Raw genomic sequence first — 16,248 nt, 5'->3', positions numbered from 1 at the left:
CTCTGCCACGGCAGGCATGACGTGAGAAGGCTCTGCTTATGGCAGGCATGACGTGAGAAGGCTCTGCTTATGGCAGGCATGACGTGAGAAGGCTCTGCTTATGGCAGGCATGACGTGAGAAGGCTCTGCCACGGCAGGCATGACGTGAGCAGGCTCTGCCATGGCAGGCATTACGTGAGAAAGCTCTGCCACGGCAGGCATGACGTGAGAAGGCTCTGCCATGGCAGGCATGACGTGAGAAGGCTCTGCCACGGCAGGCATGATGTGAGCAGGACATGACGTTAGCAGGCTCTGCCACGGCAAGATTAACACCGTTTCCCTCCTCCGTGATAGTAGTGAAAGTAGATCTACTTTACCTCAAAGCAAAGTCTATTTGCTCTAGAGTCCAGAAGACATGAAATCCAGAACACAAGACAAAACACAACACCTACGTTTCAGTCAGGTTTGCAGTGTTAATGCTATGGTGAATTTGGGTGAAATATTATAGAAGCATTCAATTGTGTATAATTTGTTTTATCTATCTTTTTCTGCACTACAGCTGACCTGCAATACAGGTTAAATGTCCTTTCATTACCTACTATATCATGGTGAAACTTTTATAATGGTCAAACCTCTCTGCCTACAGTCTATAATGGTCCCTCTCTTTAAAGCTACACATACTTCTCTCCGGACCTGCCTGATCCATCCTAATGCCCTAGTGCTGGTGGGAGTCTCATCACTTGGAGTCTGCCATTGTTAAAAGTGCTCTGGAAATAAAAGTAAATTGAATTTAAAATGGATGCTGTCAAACGGTAAATAGCATATGATGGATTTGCTCTTACTAGCTTACTGCTGCATCATCCCATCTTATGCCGTGCAGTTTTACTGGGAATAGATTGTTGGAATTATTGGCATGTTGTTTTGAAATCTACCGATCTTCATATGTCCCTGAAGTGAGGGGGCAATTTCAAATGAACTCCACAGCAGTAAATTCTGACAAAAGAATCGCTGTGTCATTCTTGAGCTATATGACAGCTAACATATTTTCTAATATAGCATCAGTTCCTTTTGGTAAGCTTTTGGTTTTTTTAAGAAATTCAAGAACACCAGTCTGCTAAACAGCTGGCCTGCTAAAGACTTGTAATGTTTTTCTAATTACCATCGTTTCCATTGTCATCTTTTGTTTCTCCAACAGAGGTTCTGTATATTCTTTTTAAATGACTGTTGTATCTTTTCATTATTAAATCTCAGAGGATTGCACACAAGAGAAATAGAGGAAGCATGTGATCAGTAATGGGTGGATAACTCCCAGGCTCCTTTGTCACTGATATCAATCCAGATTAAATACTTAGACCCTTTATACTAGAGTCATAACTGATCAGTGCTGCCATTTTACCCAGCTTGCAAATAATCGTTTACAAAGACACTGGCAGCCACTAGGAAAATTGGAATTACACTTAAAATAAGGTTGTTCAGGCCAATAATTCCCAGAGACAGGAACAGTTACTCATGTGTTAAGGGTCTAATCCTGTTAGCTGTGAACTGTGAAGCTGTTGTAATTCATGTACTATAAACTCATTCACTCACTTTCTACCGCTTATCCGAACTTCTCGGGTCACGGGGAGCCTGTGCCTATCTCAGGCGTCATCGGGCATCGAGGCAGGATACACCCTGGACGGAGTGCCAACCCATCACAGGGCACACACACACTCTCATTCACTCACACACTCACACACAATACAGACAATTTTCCAGAGATGCCAATCAACCTACCATGCATGTCTTTGGACCGGGGGAGGAAACCGGAGTACCCGGAGGAAACCCTGAGGCACGGGGAGAACATGCAAACTCCACACACACAAGGAGGAGGCGGGAATCGAACCCCGACCCTGGAGGTGTGAGGCGAACGTGCTACCCACTAAGCCCCCGTGCCCCCATGTACTATATATATATATATATATATATATATATATATATATATATATATATATATATATATATATATATATATATATATATATATATATATTATGTATGTGGAGGAATTTTGGTTCACTCATCTTTTCAGAATTGTTGTAATTATTAAACATTGAACAGTTTTCTATCTCGAAGTGACCGTTTTAAGATCATTCCACAGCAACTCAAAAGTCTTCATTTTGTTTTTCTTCAACCATTGAGGTGGACTTGCTGATGTGTTTAGGATCGTTGTCCTGTTACAGAACCCAAGTTCACTTCAGCTTGAGGTCACTGACAGATGGCCGCACTTTGTCCTTCAGGATTTTTTGGTAGCAGCAGAATTCATGGTTCCATTTATCACATTCTTCCAGGTCCTGAAGCAGCAAAACAGCCCCAGACCACCACATTACATATAATATAATATATAATATAACTAAACAAATAAAACCAAAAGAATGTTTTTTTTTTTTATTTTATCTGTAAAATGTAATTTTAAAAAAATCTAATTTTTTGTGAGGAAAAAGTAAGGATAACCCCACATTTATTACCTACAGGTGTATCACATCAGGTGCAAATTATTGTAATAGAGCATTTTGAAGAAGGCTTGCCTTATTAAAACCTTAGAAATTTAGTTTGATTTGCTCTTAATTTTTGAAGTAAGAGGTATCACCATGGTGAGATCCAAAGGGCTCGCTGATGCTTTAAAGCATCTTTAAACTCTTTACCCCATGGGAGACGGTGAGCTGGAAAAGGCTGGCTCTTACCTGGAGAGGTAAGTGTTAATTCACATTGGGATGCTAACGGTGTTTTTTTTTCTTCCCTCTTTGTCCTGCAGACTTGATGGAGTGACACCGTGGATCTCTCACACTAGCTCCTGGGTCGACCGACGCTGCTGCACACCACTACTGCCACCATCCAGCACTGCTGCACGACCACACTAAGCTGCACACCCTTTACTCTTCAGCTCTGCACTTTTTTCATTACACAAACTAAAATAAAAGAGCACTATATTTTCCCACCACTTCCTGCCACTGGTGGAGAATGCAAGCAGGGGACCATGACCTGGCTCAATGGATCAACGTGGATATATATTATCTTGCCTCTGAGCACACCACAGACCAGGAGGGCTGGTGTTGGGCCAAATGGATGAGTCTACTCTCCCCGCTACTCGCGGGAGAGTCCCAGCTGGCCTACCATGCGGTGGATCAGCAGGAAGCCGTCGACTACGAGGTGGTGTGCCAGTTCGAGGAGATAGGGAGGACGAGGCAGGAACCCCCTGAGCCTGACTGGACGTCCCCACCTTTCTAGCTGGCAGTGAAAGCTGTCAAAGCTTCTTAATTCTTAATATATATTTACATTTACAGCATTTAGCAGACACTCTTATCCAGTTTATACACCTGAGCAATTGAGGGTTAAAGCCCTTGCTCAGGGGCCCAGCAGTGGACCTAGAATTCGAACCAATGACCTTCCGATCAGTAGTCGAACACCTTCATCACTGAGCTACAACATCCCTATATGTTGATGTTTAAGTGCCTTACTGTTGTAATTTTTATAAGAGCAGCTTGCTAATTATTTTTTATTTGCTGCAGATTTGGAAACAAATTTAGATAGTGTTTGTTCCCTCCAGCTTTCACCAGTTCGGTCAGTGTTTTGTCAGGCTGGTACAGTAGGTGCTCAGATCAATCAGGATTTTGCAGTAGAGAAAATCTTTGTGAACATACAGCCCAAAATATAGAGCTTTACAATTTAGACCTACCAGGCCTGTTCCATGATAATGAACAAAGTGAGCTACATGAAAACAGTGTGTTAAATTTGAATGTGAATAAAATCGAGTGTCCTGCACAGAGCCCTGGCCTCAACCTCAACACCTCTGGGATGATTTGGAACAAAGACTGCACCCCAATGACAAGCCTTCCCAGAAAAGTGGAGGTTATTATGACAGCTATGATGGACTAAATATCGAATGTGATGTTAAACAAGCGTATATGAGTGTGATGGTGAGGTGTCCACATACTTTTTACCAATGTACTTACAGTTGTGCACTTTGTGTTAATCAGGCTTGTGCAGCTGCGTGTTGGGGGGGGGGGAGAGAGAGAGAGAGAGAGAGAGAGAGAGAGTGTGTGTGTGTGTGTATGAGAGAGAGAGACAGACAGACAGAGAGAGGGTGTGTGTGTGAGAGAGAGACAGACAGACAGAGAGAGAGAGACAGATACTCAGAGACAGAGAGAGACCGACAGCGAGAGAGAGAGAGAGAGAGAGAGTGCGTGTGAGAGGGAGAGAGAGAGAAAGATAGACAGAGACACAGAGAGAGAGACACAGAGAGACAGCGAGAGAGAGAGACAGACAGTGAGAGAGGGGGGGGAGTGTGGCTGTGTCTGTGTTTGAGAGAGAGAGACAGGGAGAGAGAGAGAGAGAGAGAGAGAGAGAGAGGGTGTGTGTGTGTGTGTGTGTGTGAGAGAGAGAGAGAGAGAGAGAGAGAGAGAGAGAGAGAGAGAGAGAGAGACCGACAGCGAGAAAGAGAGTGTGTTTGAGAGGGAGAGTGTGTGTGTGTGTGTGTGTGTGTGTGTGTGTGTGTGAGAGAGAGAGAGAGAGAGAGAGAGAGAGAGAGAGAGAGAGATAGACAGAGACACACAGAGAGAGAGACAGACACAGAGAGACAGACACAGAGAGACAGCGAGAGAAAGAGAGGGGGGGTGTCTGTGTGTGTGTTTGAGAGAGAGAGAGACAGGGAGAGAGAGAGAGAGAGAGAGAGAGAGAGAGAGAGAGAGAGAGAGAGAGAGAGAGAGAGAGAGTGTGTGTGTGTTTGAGAGAGAGAGAGAGAGAGAGAGAGAGAGAGAGAGAGAGAGAGAGAGAGAGAGAGAGAGAGTGTGTGTGTGTGTGTGTGTGTGTGTGTGTGTGTGTGTGTGTGTTTGAGAGAGAGAGAGAGAGAGAGAGAGAGAGAGAGAGAGAGAGAGAGTTCTAGCGTCACTTCATCTGCGGCGTCGCGCACTAACGATTTTCTCCTCCTATCCTGCACCCGTTCCTATTGCACGACTTCTCTCCTCGGAGCCACACGTCTGCACACACCTTCTTTTGTAACTCGAAGCGGAAACACATACAGTCTTTTCTGCTCCTCCTTGTACACAGTAAGTGGGTTTTTTCCTTATTAACGCGTCCACCTGAAGCGCAACCGCACTGCATGCATCACCTGCTTCTTTACATGCTTCTGTTAATTACAGTTCATTATAAAAAAGAAAAACCCTTTTAAACGCATTTCCCCACGGAAATGTAATGGTTCTATTTCATTTAATCAGGGACCTATTTGTATGACTAACTCCTACAATAAAACAGATTTAAAAAAAAACAAGCAATAAGTGACATCATGGTTTTGTGTAAAGAAGCTGCTTGAAACACGCATCTGGACCTTGAAGGTATTGTTTTTATTCTGTGTCGGTATGCACTCATGTCATAATAATATACCTCCCATATGATGTACTTTATCATTGGCGCCTAATGAGAAGCAAACTTATTCTGCAGTAAGCAAAGACAGCTGGGGGTCCGTGGTATAGATATCTTTATTTAAAGACTATACAGCAAGTAGTACAGTAATTGAAATAATTATCATCGCAGTGAACTTTTGGGTCTCAAGGTCATCAAAAGGGTCTTCCGGTGTATTAGAACACATTTGGATGTGCCATGGGTCTTCATCTATACGGAAAAGCCCTTTTATCTGTTGTGAGACCTTCCCGTGGTTTGTCATTAGCTAATAAAGGCCGGTCAACATCGTACCATTTAATAAGCTCATATCCAATAAACACCGCAAGTGCCGAGTAAATGATAATGATTGTGATCATTGTTTCAGAAGGTGTAATAAGATAATGAATGTCCTGCTGAGTACAATTATTAGTCTTGATCTAGTTGTGAATGTGGACAGGACTGGAGCTGGATGTGATCTGCTTTGCTCGACTCTCAATACCAACCTGTTTTTTTGTTGCTTTTTTTTTGTCTGTGTAATTGAAAGAGATCAATTTAATGTAGCTGCATTAAAGCAGCATTGCCTGAAAAGGCAAAATCATTTATTCCGATCGATTCAGCCCGGTCTGCTTGTATAGGGAAAAGCTTCTCGCTGGGTTGTTTGCTGTGTTGTCGAAGCATAAATAACACGGATGCAGACTAAATAGAAAATTAACAGGAGGTCTTTTGTTAATGATTCTTGTGCTCAATTCTACAACTTAACTGATAATTGATGAAGCTCATAAACTGCTCAATACACATCTTTTTCTATAAGGATAACTTATTTTACCCTAAATGAGACAAACGAGCAAAAAACAAACAAAAACGATGGGAAAAAAAATGCTTTGTACTCAAAAGAGAAACCCAGTCAGTAGAAAAGTACTCCCTCGGGTCACGGGGAGCCTGTGCCTATCTCAGGCGTCATCGGGCATCGAGGCAGGATACACCCTGGACGGAGTGCCAACCCATCACAGGGCACACACACACTCTCATTCACTCACACACACACTACGGACAATTTTCCAGAGATGCCAATCAACCTACCATGCATGTCTTTGGACCGGGGGAGGAAACCGGAGTACCCGGAGGAAACCCCCGAGGCACGGGGAGAACATGCAAACTCCACACACACAAGGTGGAGGCAGGAATCGAACCCCCGACCCTGTAGGTGTGAGGCGAACGTGCTAACCACTAAGCCACCGTGCGCCCCTTGATGTAGCATACAGAACAAAATGATATTTTAAATGTAATAATATTGACTGCAAAACTATTTTGAATCCCCAATCATGTCGTACTGCACTCTTTTGCACTTGCTTTTTTATGCACTGCAAAATACTCTGATAAACACAGAATTGCCAGGGCTATAATCTATAAAACAGATGAATCTGTTGGGATGTTTGTCTATTTAAAGAAACCACCTAGTTTTATGTGATCAGAATCTGTTTATAATTACACTTTCTACATTTCAAGGACCAAACTGCAGATTGTTTCCTCATTCAGAGCCCACGAGGGTACTGTAAATACCCCAGAGTGACGTCCACCATGTTAAAGAAAATTCTCTGGGGCAATCTGGTAGATGTGAAGAGAAATAATCTTAAATGATCCTGGTTGCTATATTACCACCTTGTTTAATGTGGAGCCATTTTGTCATCATGATGCAGCACAGGCTTTTTCCTTTCTTTTTTTTTTTTTTGTGATATGATGTGATCTTTAGCCATGACCTCTGACCATGGCTTGCAGTTCCAAGAGCAGTGGAGTGTGGGTGGTGAGGTGAGGTGAATAGTCAATTCTTCATCTACCTCCACACGAGGAATACATGAAAATAAAATGTTGCCCAATCCTCCATTTTGATCTAAAGGAAATACCACTCATGAGAAGTAAAAAAAAATATGTTCGAGACTAGACTATGTTCGTTCATTTATGAATCGTTTATCTTACAATTAAAACAGTAAATTTGAATATGTGATATCAGGCTGCTTAATAAACCTATCCTCCAGGTAACACTGCAAACTCTGAATGTGTGCATTCATTTGTTCACCTGTGACTGAGGCTCTAAAGCTGGTACAAAACAGCTGCATGATATAGAGATAAACAGTGGCAACAACCCTGGACTGGCGCAGTGTGGAATGTGGCAGCAAATTTTGGCATTTGGCTTTACTTTTCATGGGTTTTTTTTTTTTTTTGAGAAGCCATCTGCATTGTTATTCCATCAAACCTCCCTAGAATTTTCTCTCTCTTTTTGCTCTCTCTTATTTTCTAAACAGTTATGTAAGCTATGCAAGTCAAATTTTCTCTGCCCATGCATACGCCTGTGTGCTTACAAGAATACATTGTACTGTATGCAACATTGTCCCCTGTGGTTGTATTAGGCATTGTAATTTGCCCATCACTTCGGATTGCTCATTCTGTATTTTGTCTGGTTAATTACAAACACATGTTTAATACATCTACAATTATCTTTCTGATGATATTATCCTCAGTGACTGGTTCTATTTATGATTCGGTAGCTAGAATAATCACCGACTAACACGATACAGCCTTTGTAACGGGCCTCAAATATCTATTAATATCAGTATATCTGGGGCAGTTTGACTCGGAGCTTTAGACATATTAAACACTTACAGACTGTAGTGTTATTAACACAGTCATGTACAAGACCTCAATATGTTGCATAAGTGATGGTCGGCATATTTTTGCTTGTAACCGAAGTCCTGTTACAGTTACATAATCTCTTTTTATTATTGGTGATGATTGTGTAATCACGTTTTAATGCATGTTTCCGTCTCACTAGTTATAACTGTGTTGTAGTGCAATGCAGTAATATCTGTAGATGACAAAGCTGACTGTTTGACACACAATACTTTAAGCATTATATTCACTCACTGGCAAACTGTACCCTTGTTCTTTCATGCAATTTAGCAATTATATAACACTTATAACATCCGATCGATTATTAGTCAGTCATGTTGAAGCAGCACAGGGAATAAAATCATACAGATACAGGTCAAGAGCTTCAGTTATTATTCACATTAAACATCGGTCCTGAAGAATAAACGTGATCTCAGCAACTGGCATGGTTGTTGCTGGTGCCAGATGCACTGGCTTTTACAATGTTAATGCACAATAATCTCTAGGATTACAATGAATGGTGTAAAAGAATACTAACTAGTGAGTGACAGTTTAGTGGGTTCTTCTTGATGAGACAACTAAAGGGAGAATGACCAGAATGCTTCAAGCTGATGGGAAGTCTACAGTAACTCAAAAATAACTACAGTAATACATGACCTCTTGTTCCTTGAGACAGCTGGGCTACAGTAGTCCACTAAACTGAATAAAGTCACCCCAGTGTGATGATTCCAGACCATAATCTGCATGATATTATGCACTGTAGCGCATAGAACCTAGGAGTGGTCAGAAAAAAAAATAGATCTACCTGTAATAGGGTTATGGACCCCCAAGTCTCATTGATGTTTGTGTGTGGAGCAAAGTTTTGCAAAGGGAATATAAGCGTATACAGTAATCGTGGTTCAAGTTTCGCGGCCTCGGCGCATCGCTGATTTTTTTCAAAAATATTCATCGAAAAATAAAAACGGTTTCCCAGGATACCAGACAAAGAGAAACTCTCTCAGAGGCCTTGTACATACCCACGGGCACTCAGACAAGGCGCATGATTGGTTCCCGGTGCGAGATCTGAGCTGATTGGCTGCGCATCATCGCATCCTCTCCCAGCTTCTTCCTTTGTCGTATCTCGCCACTCTCGTTCACGCTGTGTCTCGCTTATTGTGTTCGAAATTAACTTTTCGTTAAGCCCTTACGATGCCTCCTAAGCACCGTGCCCCTGCGAAAGATTCCTCTAGTGAGCCCAAGAGGAAGAGGAAGACGATGACCATCAGTGAAAAGGTCAAACCTATGGGCCAATCACGAGGGGTTCCGGTCCCCATTAACCGCGATAAACGAGGGATCACTGTATACCTTTTCTGAATAAGTTATTTAATTTTGTAATTGTCATAAATTGTATACAAATGTACACCTGTTCCTCTTTCTCTGGCCTGTCACTTACAGAGACACCATGGGGAAACAGAACAGCAAGCTGACCCCTGAGGCGCTGGATGACCTGGTAAAGAGCACAGAGTTTAATGAGCATGAGCTAAAGCAGTGGTACAAAGGCTTCCTAAAGGACTGCCCCAGTGGCCGCCTCAACCTTGATGAGTTCCAGCAGCTATATGTGAAGGTGAGCAATATTATTTTTAATTCTTTGGACGGATGCTCTTGCATTTGCCATCGGAAGTTTTAACCTATGCATTTCAGGACAGATGTTAATGAATGCTTTAAACTGCACACAAAGTGTTTAAAACAGAATGTATGATTTTTTTAAATGACAAGTTCTCTGCCAGAATAATGGTATTGCGGTCTACTGTACATGAGTTTTGCTGCATCGTTCGCCTTCTTTTGCATTTAAATCTAGACCACACAGCATGTCCCAAACCACACAGCATTAGTAGTAGTATGGTTACATGCTAATGACAACAACGGTGCAGTGATAGAGAGCACTGTTTAGCTTGGTAATGTGCAGGTTGTATTTGTATTTGTAGGTGACTGATGACTGTTCGTTATTACAGAAGCTTCATTGTGCATTATTAATTACTGAGCACCAGAAGAAAGAGCACAACCACCAACAACGTCACTTTAGCCAGTGTTAGCTGTTTCTGTTGTCTTTTACCGTGAATGTCCTCTGTGAGTTGTTCTCATTAAACAATTTCTCAACCTGGATTATGATACGGACTTTAAAAACAAGCTTTTCAATAATGTGTAATTCATTACACAACAATAATGCTTAATAAATGCTATAAAGCATAATGCTTGTTGTTGGATTATAGATTTAGTAGCATGTATTAACATTAACTATTCACTATGGAATCTAGAGAAAATAGTCTTTATTTAAAATTGATTTGAATGACATTATTGGATCTCAGAACCAGTTTGAAATTTTTTTTTTGTTTAAATATTGATGTAAATTTTTTAAGTTGACAGTTTTCTGACATTTACTTATGGTTACAAAGTTATGACGTCGACCGTAGACATACAGCGACTACATTAACACTATTTTTTACATCGTATTACTATGAATAAGAGACATGAGACGTTTCAGGGATATCAGACCAAAGTCATTTGCGTTTAAGATGAATATGACACGATAGGTCAGAATCTATCGTTATCATTTTCTGATCATTTTCATCTAGATGTGCGAAACAAATTTGGAAGCAGAGCATCCATTTTTTACGATTACACCAACAAAAAGAACTGGTCCTGCTGCTAGATTCAGAGGGATAAGGATATACAGCTGGACTAAATAATCAATTCATCCATCTGTACTGTTTTGAGGCCAATTTGTTTGCTGGATCAGCTTTCTACAAATTTTGTCTAACCCTTTTATGTGATATGCTACAATATGAGAAAATGGATGACCTTGCATTATCAGGGTGGTGTGGGGCTGGAAAAAAGTGTTGCGTGTGTGCGTGAGATGGAGAGAGAGAGAGAGAGAGAGAGAGAGAGAGAGAATGAGAGTGTCTGCAAAGCTGAGTGGGTTGTTGGAGTATTGTGCGTGCGAACGAGTGAGACAGAGAGAGACAGAGAGAGAGAGAGAGAGAATGTATGGGTGAGGGTGTTTGGATATATTGACTACAGCATAGTGACAGGGATATGTGATTGTCCATGCATACAGTAGATAGTTTGTAGCACATTATTTGTGAGAATTGTTCCAGGAATCATTTACTCATCCTTTGTGTCACTGTATTTTGACCTGCACCCTTTAATCAGCACTGTAGATTACATTTTAGAGTAAATGCCAAAATTAATAGAGTTTTTTTTTTCTATACGTTGCACATTATTTTATATATAGTGTGATCCTGAAGCATCCTGACCTACCACCTTTTTTTTATCAAGTCCAACTTTGTTTATTGTTTTATTTTTGCCAAAAAGTCAAATAGATCAAATTATTTCAAAAGTAACTTACATGGGTCCTGAAATCCCTCCTGTGTCTGCAAACACAATCAGGAATGAGAGTCACATGGGAACGCGGTACGGTAACATGGATATTTCAAAACTTTAGGCTGTAATTGTATTGGACTACAGAGACTGTCAGAGTTTTGACAATACCTGGTGCAGAACTTGGCATATACAACGTTTGTTTTTTTTTACAACATCTCACAAAAACCAAAATCCATGCGACATAAAACAACTGCAGTGTAGGACACAGATATCAGGGTTCAACCTGTGTTGATGTCGTGACTCAGCCCGGACTTTGGCCACGTGCATCTGTTTACGTTCTTCGTCACGTGTCTGCCCCGCCTTTGTCTGCTCCTCCCTGTCTACACACCTGTGTCCTATTGTGTTCACCGTGTCTATTTAACTGTGCCGCGTTGCCTTGTGCATCGCGGAATCTACTGTCGTCTTTGTCCTGTCTCTAGTCCGTGTGTTGTTAGATGTCCTTTTGTTATTAAACCCTGTTGACTTAGCTATCCTGCGTTTGGGTCCGCTTCCTTACCCCGCGTCATGACAGTTGAGTTTCTAGCTAAATTTATTTCTCCAAGTCATCATGTGGTTTTCCTTTACCATATACATTTATTCATATACATTTATGATGAACCTGAATCTAAATAAAATCTGTTGTTTTTGCTAATGTTAAAATGCTATAAATCAGGTTGAAGGGGAAAGACCTAGTTATATTTAATCTGGACTGATGCCTGTGTTCAAAAGGTTATGTAGGGGACAGTAGAGACAACCGGATACAAGATTGTCTTTATTTCACTCGTTCTCCCTTTGCATATAAATACACACCACATACAGATGCCGTGTGTTTGTACGTCAGTAAAGGGAAAACAACAGGCAGGTCATCTAAAAATAGAAAGCTGCCATTGTTTCCCAGTTTCTCATAGCACACCCCTTCTGTTTTCCTACACCAAAGGACACCAAAAGCTTCCAGATTTATCTCATTTATATGCTCTGCTGCTGCTCATGATGTGTACATTATTGTATTCCTTATAGTAAATGGGGCACACACATTACATCAGCAATTTTTGTGTAATAATAATTGAGCTTTGCGATCCTAAATACGTAGTATAGAGTTACAGTTAATGTGCGATCAGGAGATCTCACAGCTCCGTGTCCTCAGGTTTCGATCCTGAGCAGTGGCTTTAGTATGCTAGTATGCTAGTTTCTGTGCATGTTCTCTGTGTACTCATATACAGTAGTTTCCTCCTGCCTCTTAGAGCATGCCTCTGGGTGAACTAGTGACCCTATTTGGCCCTACAGTAGGTGTGAGTAAGTGTGTGTGAGCAAATAGTTAATAAAAATGAATGAATAAATGCTTGTGGGTCTTTCTGTAAATGCCTCCAGGTAGCACCTGCAAGAATACTCACTCACTCTCATTTTCTACCACTTATGCGAACTACCTCGGGTCACGGGGAGCCTGTGCCTATCTCAGCTGTCATCGGGCATCGAGGCAGGATACACCCTGGACGGAGTGCCAACCCATCACAGGGCACACACACACACTCTCATTCACTCACACACTACGGACAATTTTCCAGAGATGCCAATCAACCTACCATGCATGTCTTTGGACCGGGGGAGGAAACCGGAGTACCCGGAGGAAACCCCCGAGTAGTACCCCCGGGGAGAACATGCAAACTCCGCAGACACAAGGCGGAGGTGGGAATCGAACCCCGACTCTTGGAGGTGTGAGGCGAACGTGCTAACCACTAAGCCACCGTGCCCCCTGCAAGAATATTAACCAGTTAATACTTCTAGCCTTTGAATTATTTGGATTAAAGATTATTTTGTTAATATCTGGCTGGTGGAAGCTCCTGTATAAAGCTCTGGGTAAAAAGTCTCCTTCCTCCTTACAAATGGATTTAGAAATGTCTGGAATAATCTAGGTTTTTATAGTTAGAGTACAATATGACTTTATATTCGTGCATGTCGGTGAACTCAAAGACACACAGAGTGGTTCCTGTAAAAGGAGAATAAATTTCTCACACTGACTGTTTTTTTTTTTTTTTAAGTATGCACAAGCCGGTGGGTATAGAACCTCAAAAAGGTTAAAGGATAACACTCTAGTCCTTGAAAAAGTCCTTTTGCTGTATCAAGTGTGTGTGTGTCCCAAATTTTACAGCACATGATGGCAAGGTTGTAGGCGTATTCTGTGTGCCTGACCCTGGCCGGGTCTGTATGACGTTGTTTCATGCAGTGTAGCTTGGGATAAATAACAAAAAAACAAGGCTTAGGTGGCTGCTCTGATTAGTGTGTGGTAGCACAGCAACCCTGACGCACGTCTGTTCAATGTTACCCCAAGGTCTTCCCTTTGCAAATGATCATCTGAGAGCAGGGGCTGAAAACATCACTCAGTTGGAGACTTTTTATTTACTGGATGCATGATAAAGTACTCGCAACACAAAATATTCCGAACATGCCGATACAGGGTGTATAATTTCAATACATGCAGAAATGTACATGGGGCAACAAGACATTTTATATTCCAAATGATTCGAATTTTTGTATTTGTTTTTAACACTTTTTTTAATGGTAATTGTTTTTTTTACTTTTTTCTTATACAGATATTGTTATTGTTTGCACTTTTTAAAATGAATTAATATGAAAACCAAAAATATTTCAAAAATGATTAAATAACACTTATCTGATTAAATGATTAAATAACACTTCCCCTATTGGCGTATCAGCTGGAGCTTGAATCCCAAAGATGCCACACCTACATCCAAGTGATCACGATTTGTTCCTATCATGAATTTCTTATCAGTATTCATTAAGGAATATTGCATTTAACATACAGTAGTATTATTTCATTCATTACTAACCATAAGGATGCCAACACTCTTCTCTATGCATCTATACTATACCTAGTTATCAGTATATACTGTATATAGAAATGCTGTATTTGACACAGTATTTATATAATTTAACGTAAACCCCAACAGCTTTTCGCATTCTGCATCGTAACCACTTGCTTTGCGTCTTAGGAAACATCGGTGACATGGAAATGATTTATTTACTGGATATGTGATAGGATGCAGACACCACAAACTATGCTGACTGATTAACCGTGTTGTATGTTAGAACCATCGAAAAGTAAGAAGTAAAAGACCATAGAGCGTTCCTCTAGAAAAAATAGTGATATGATGCTGATATGTCAGTCGTCTAATACAACAGCAATTTACCTGCAATTTAAATATTGTATTAAAGAATTACATCATACTTTTTAATTGTTTACTTGCAAATAACGATGTGAAACATCCATGAGACAAGTTGGTTCTCACCGCATCACCAACAGCACTGGTCCCCAACCTTTTTTTCGCTGCGGACCTGTCGATGTTTGATCATTTTACCGCGGCCCGGTTGGGGTTGGGGGTCCAGTTTATTTCGTTGTTTTGTTTTGGTTGCCTTCACTGCAGAAATCCCCGCTTCACACAGACAGCATGTCGGACATGACGATAGGGATGTAAGTGCTGTGGTGACAATCTCAGGGTATTCCGCCATGACTTTAATCCAGAACACCGGCAGAGTTTCTAACTTCCTAACGACGTCTGTTTCGTGCTCATTTTTGCTAATTTGTGGGTTAAATTTGAGCAAACACAATATACACGTACACCAAGCACTGTTAAACATGACAAAGTACCGGTGAACAGAGAGAACAGCGATACACACCTTCTCTCTCCACCAAATCTACAACACCACTGCCGCTCGCAGCCGCTCAGCTCCAGACGTCACCTAAACCCGGCCCGATATCATGATATTTTGCGCATGCGCGGTATCGGTGCGGCTTTAGGTGACGTCTCTCAGCTCCCGGTTAACCTCTCGTCCATGGAAAGTCGCATAAACCCGAGAGAAATACACCACAGTAAATAAAATGGAAATCATTTAATGTTCCTTGGGCGGCCCGGTACCATTTGGTCCACGGACCGATACCGATCCGTGGCCCGGGGGTTGGGGACCACTGATCTACAGTATAAACGTTCCTCACCAGTTACACTTTATCTCTTTATCTAAGTTGTGTTACTGGAAAAACTAGAAAACTTTCCTGTATTAGAAAATGTTAATGCAGACACTGGAAACCCTTAAGAATTAAAATTCTTCTCACAGAATATTTCAACAATAACAACGGTGTTTTAAATGTATTCATGTAAAGTGTTCACCACGCATGTCCTTGTGTTCCAAGATCTTTCTACAGAAATAAAATATATCAGAATGACCTCATGAATATAAACATCGCGGCAGCTATCCAAGCCAAAAGTTACTGTAAATATTAAAGATCAAAAAATATAAAATGTGATTTTTAAATAAAGTTTAAGGTTTATGAACTGTTTATCTGGATAAAAAAACAAAAAACAAAGTTTTAAATAGGATATTATAATTGCTCCCTGTTTCCATCTTATCCATTTATCAGCTCTTTTTTCTCTCCCACTCCCTGTGTGTGTGTGTTGGCATTTTGAATCTATGCTGTGTGTTCTATAGTTGAGAATGCAGAGGCGTGACCGAGACTGAGATCTGGACAGATTGTGCCAAACATTTGATTGGAAATTAGTCGGCATGAGGGCGTTGTGGGTAGTTTTGCCAAGCAGCAGTTCCAGGATTTGATACTTAGTGAACATGTACAACATGAATGCTTTAAACGCTGCACTGTGTGTATGCACAGAACGGTGGGTGCACTGCGGTCAGAGCTGATCTTATGCACATACCCTGAAGTAGAATAAGAAAAAATATTATTCTTGTTTCTAGTCGGTCTAAGAAATAATGATGCTGACCTGA

At 41.2% G+C, this 16,248-nt stretch overlaps 1 protein-coding gene across 1 annotated transcript in view; it reads left to right on the top strand.

The window, feature by feature from the left end:
- Window positions 1-4,852: 4,852 nt before the first annotated feature.
- Window positions 4,853-16,248, top strand: part of vsnl1a (visinin-like 1a) — a 24,237-nt gene continuing 12,841 nt past the window's right edge. Inside the window, exons 1-2 of the mRNA XM_027153645.2 lie at window positions 4,853-5,060; window positions 9,490-9,658. Of these exons, the coding sequence (XP_027009446.1) occupies window positions 9,497-9,658 (162 nt within the window). The 5' untranslated portion in view covers window positions 4,853-5,060; window positions 9,490-9,496. The remainder of the gene's footprint in view (window positions 5,061-9,489; window positions 9,659-16,248) is intronic.

The sequence above is a fragment of the Tachysurus fulvidraco genome, chromosome 16 (genome assembly GCF_022655615.1).
Source record: "Tachysurus fulvidraco isolate hzauxx_2018 chromosome 16, HZAU_PFXX_2.0, whole genome shotgun sequence".
NCBI classification, from domain to species: domain Eukaryota; kingdom Metazoa; phylum Chordata; class Actinopteri; order Siluriformes; family Bagridae; genus Tachysurus; species Tachysurus fulvidraco.
Note: the sequence above shows the minus strand (reverse complement) of the source record. Positions and strands in the feature narration are given on the sequence as shown.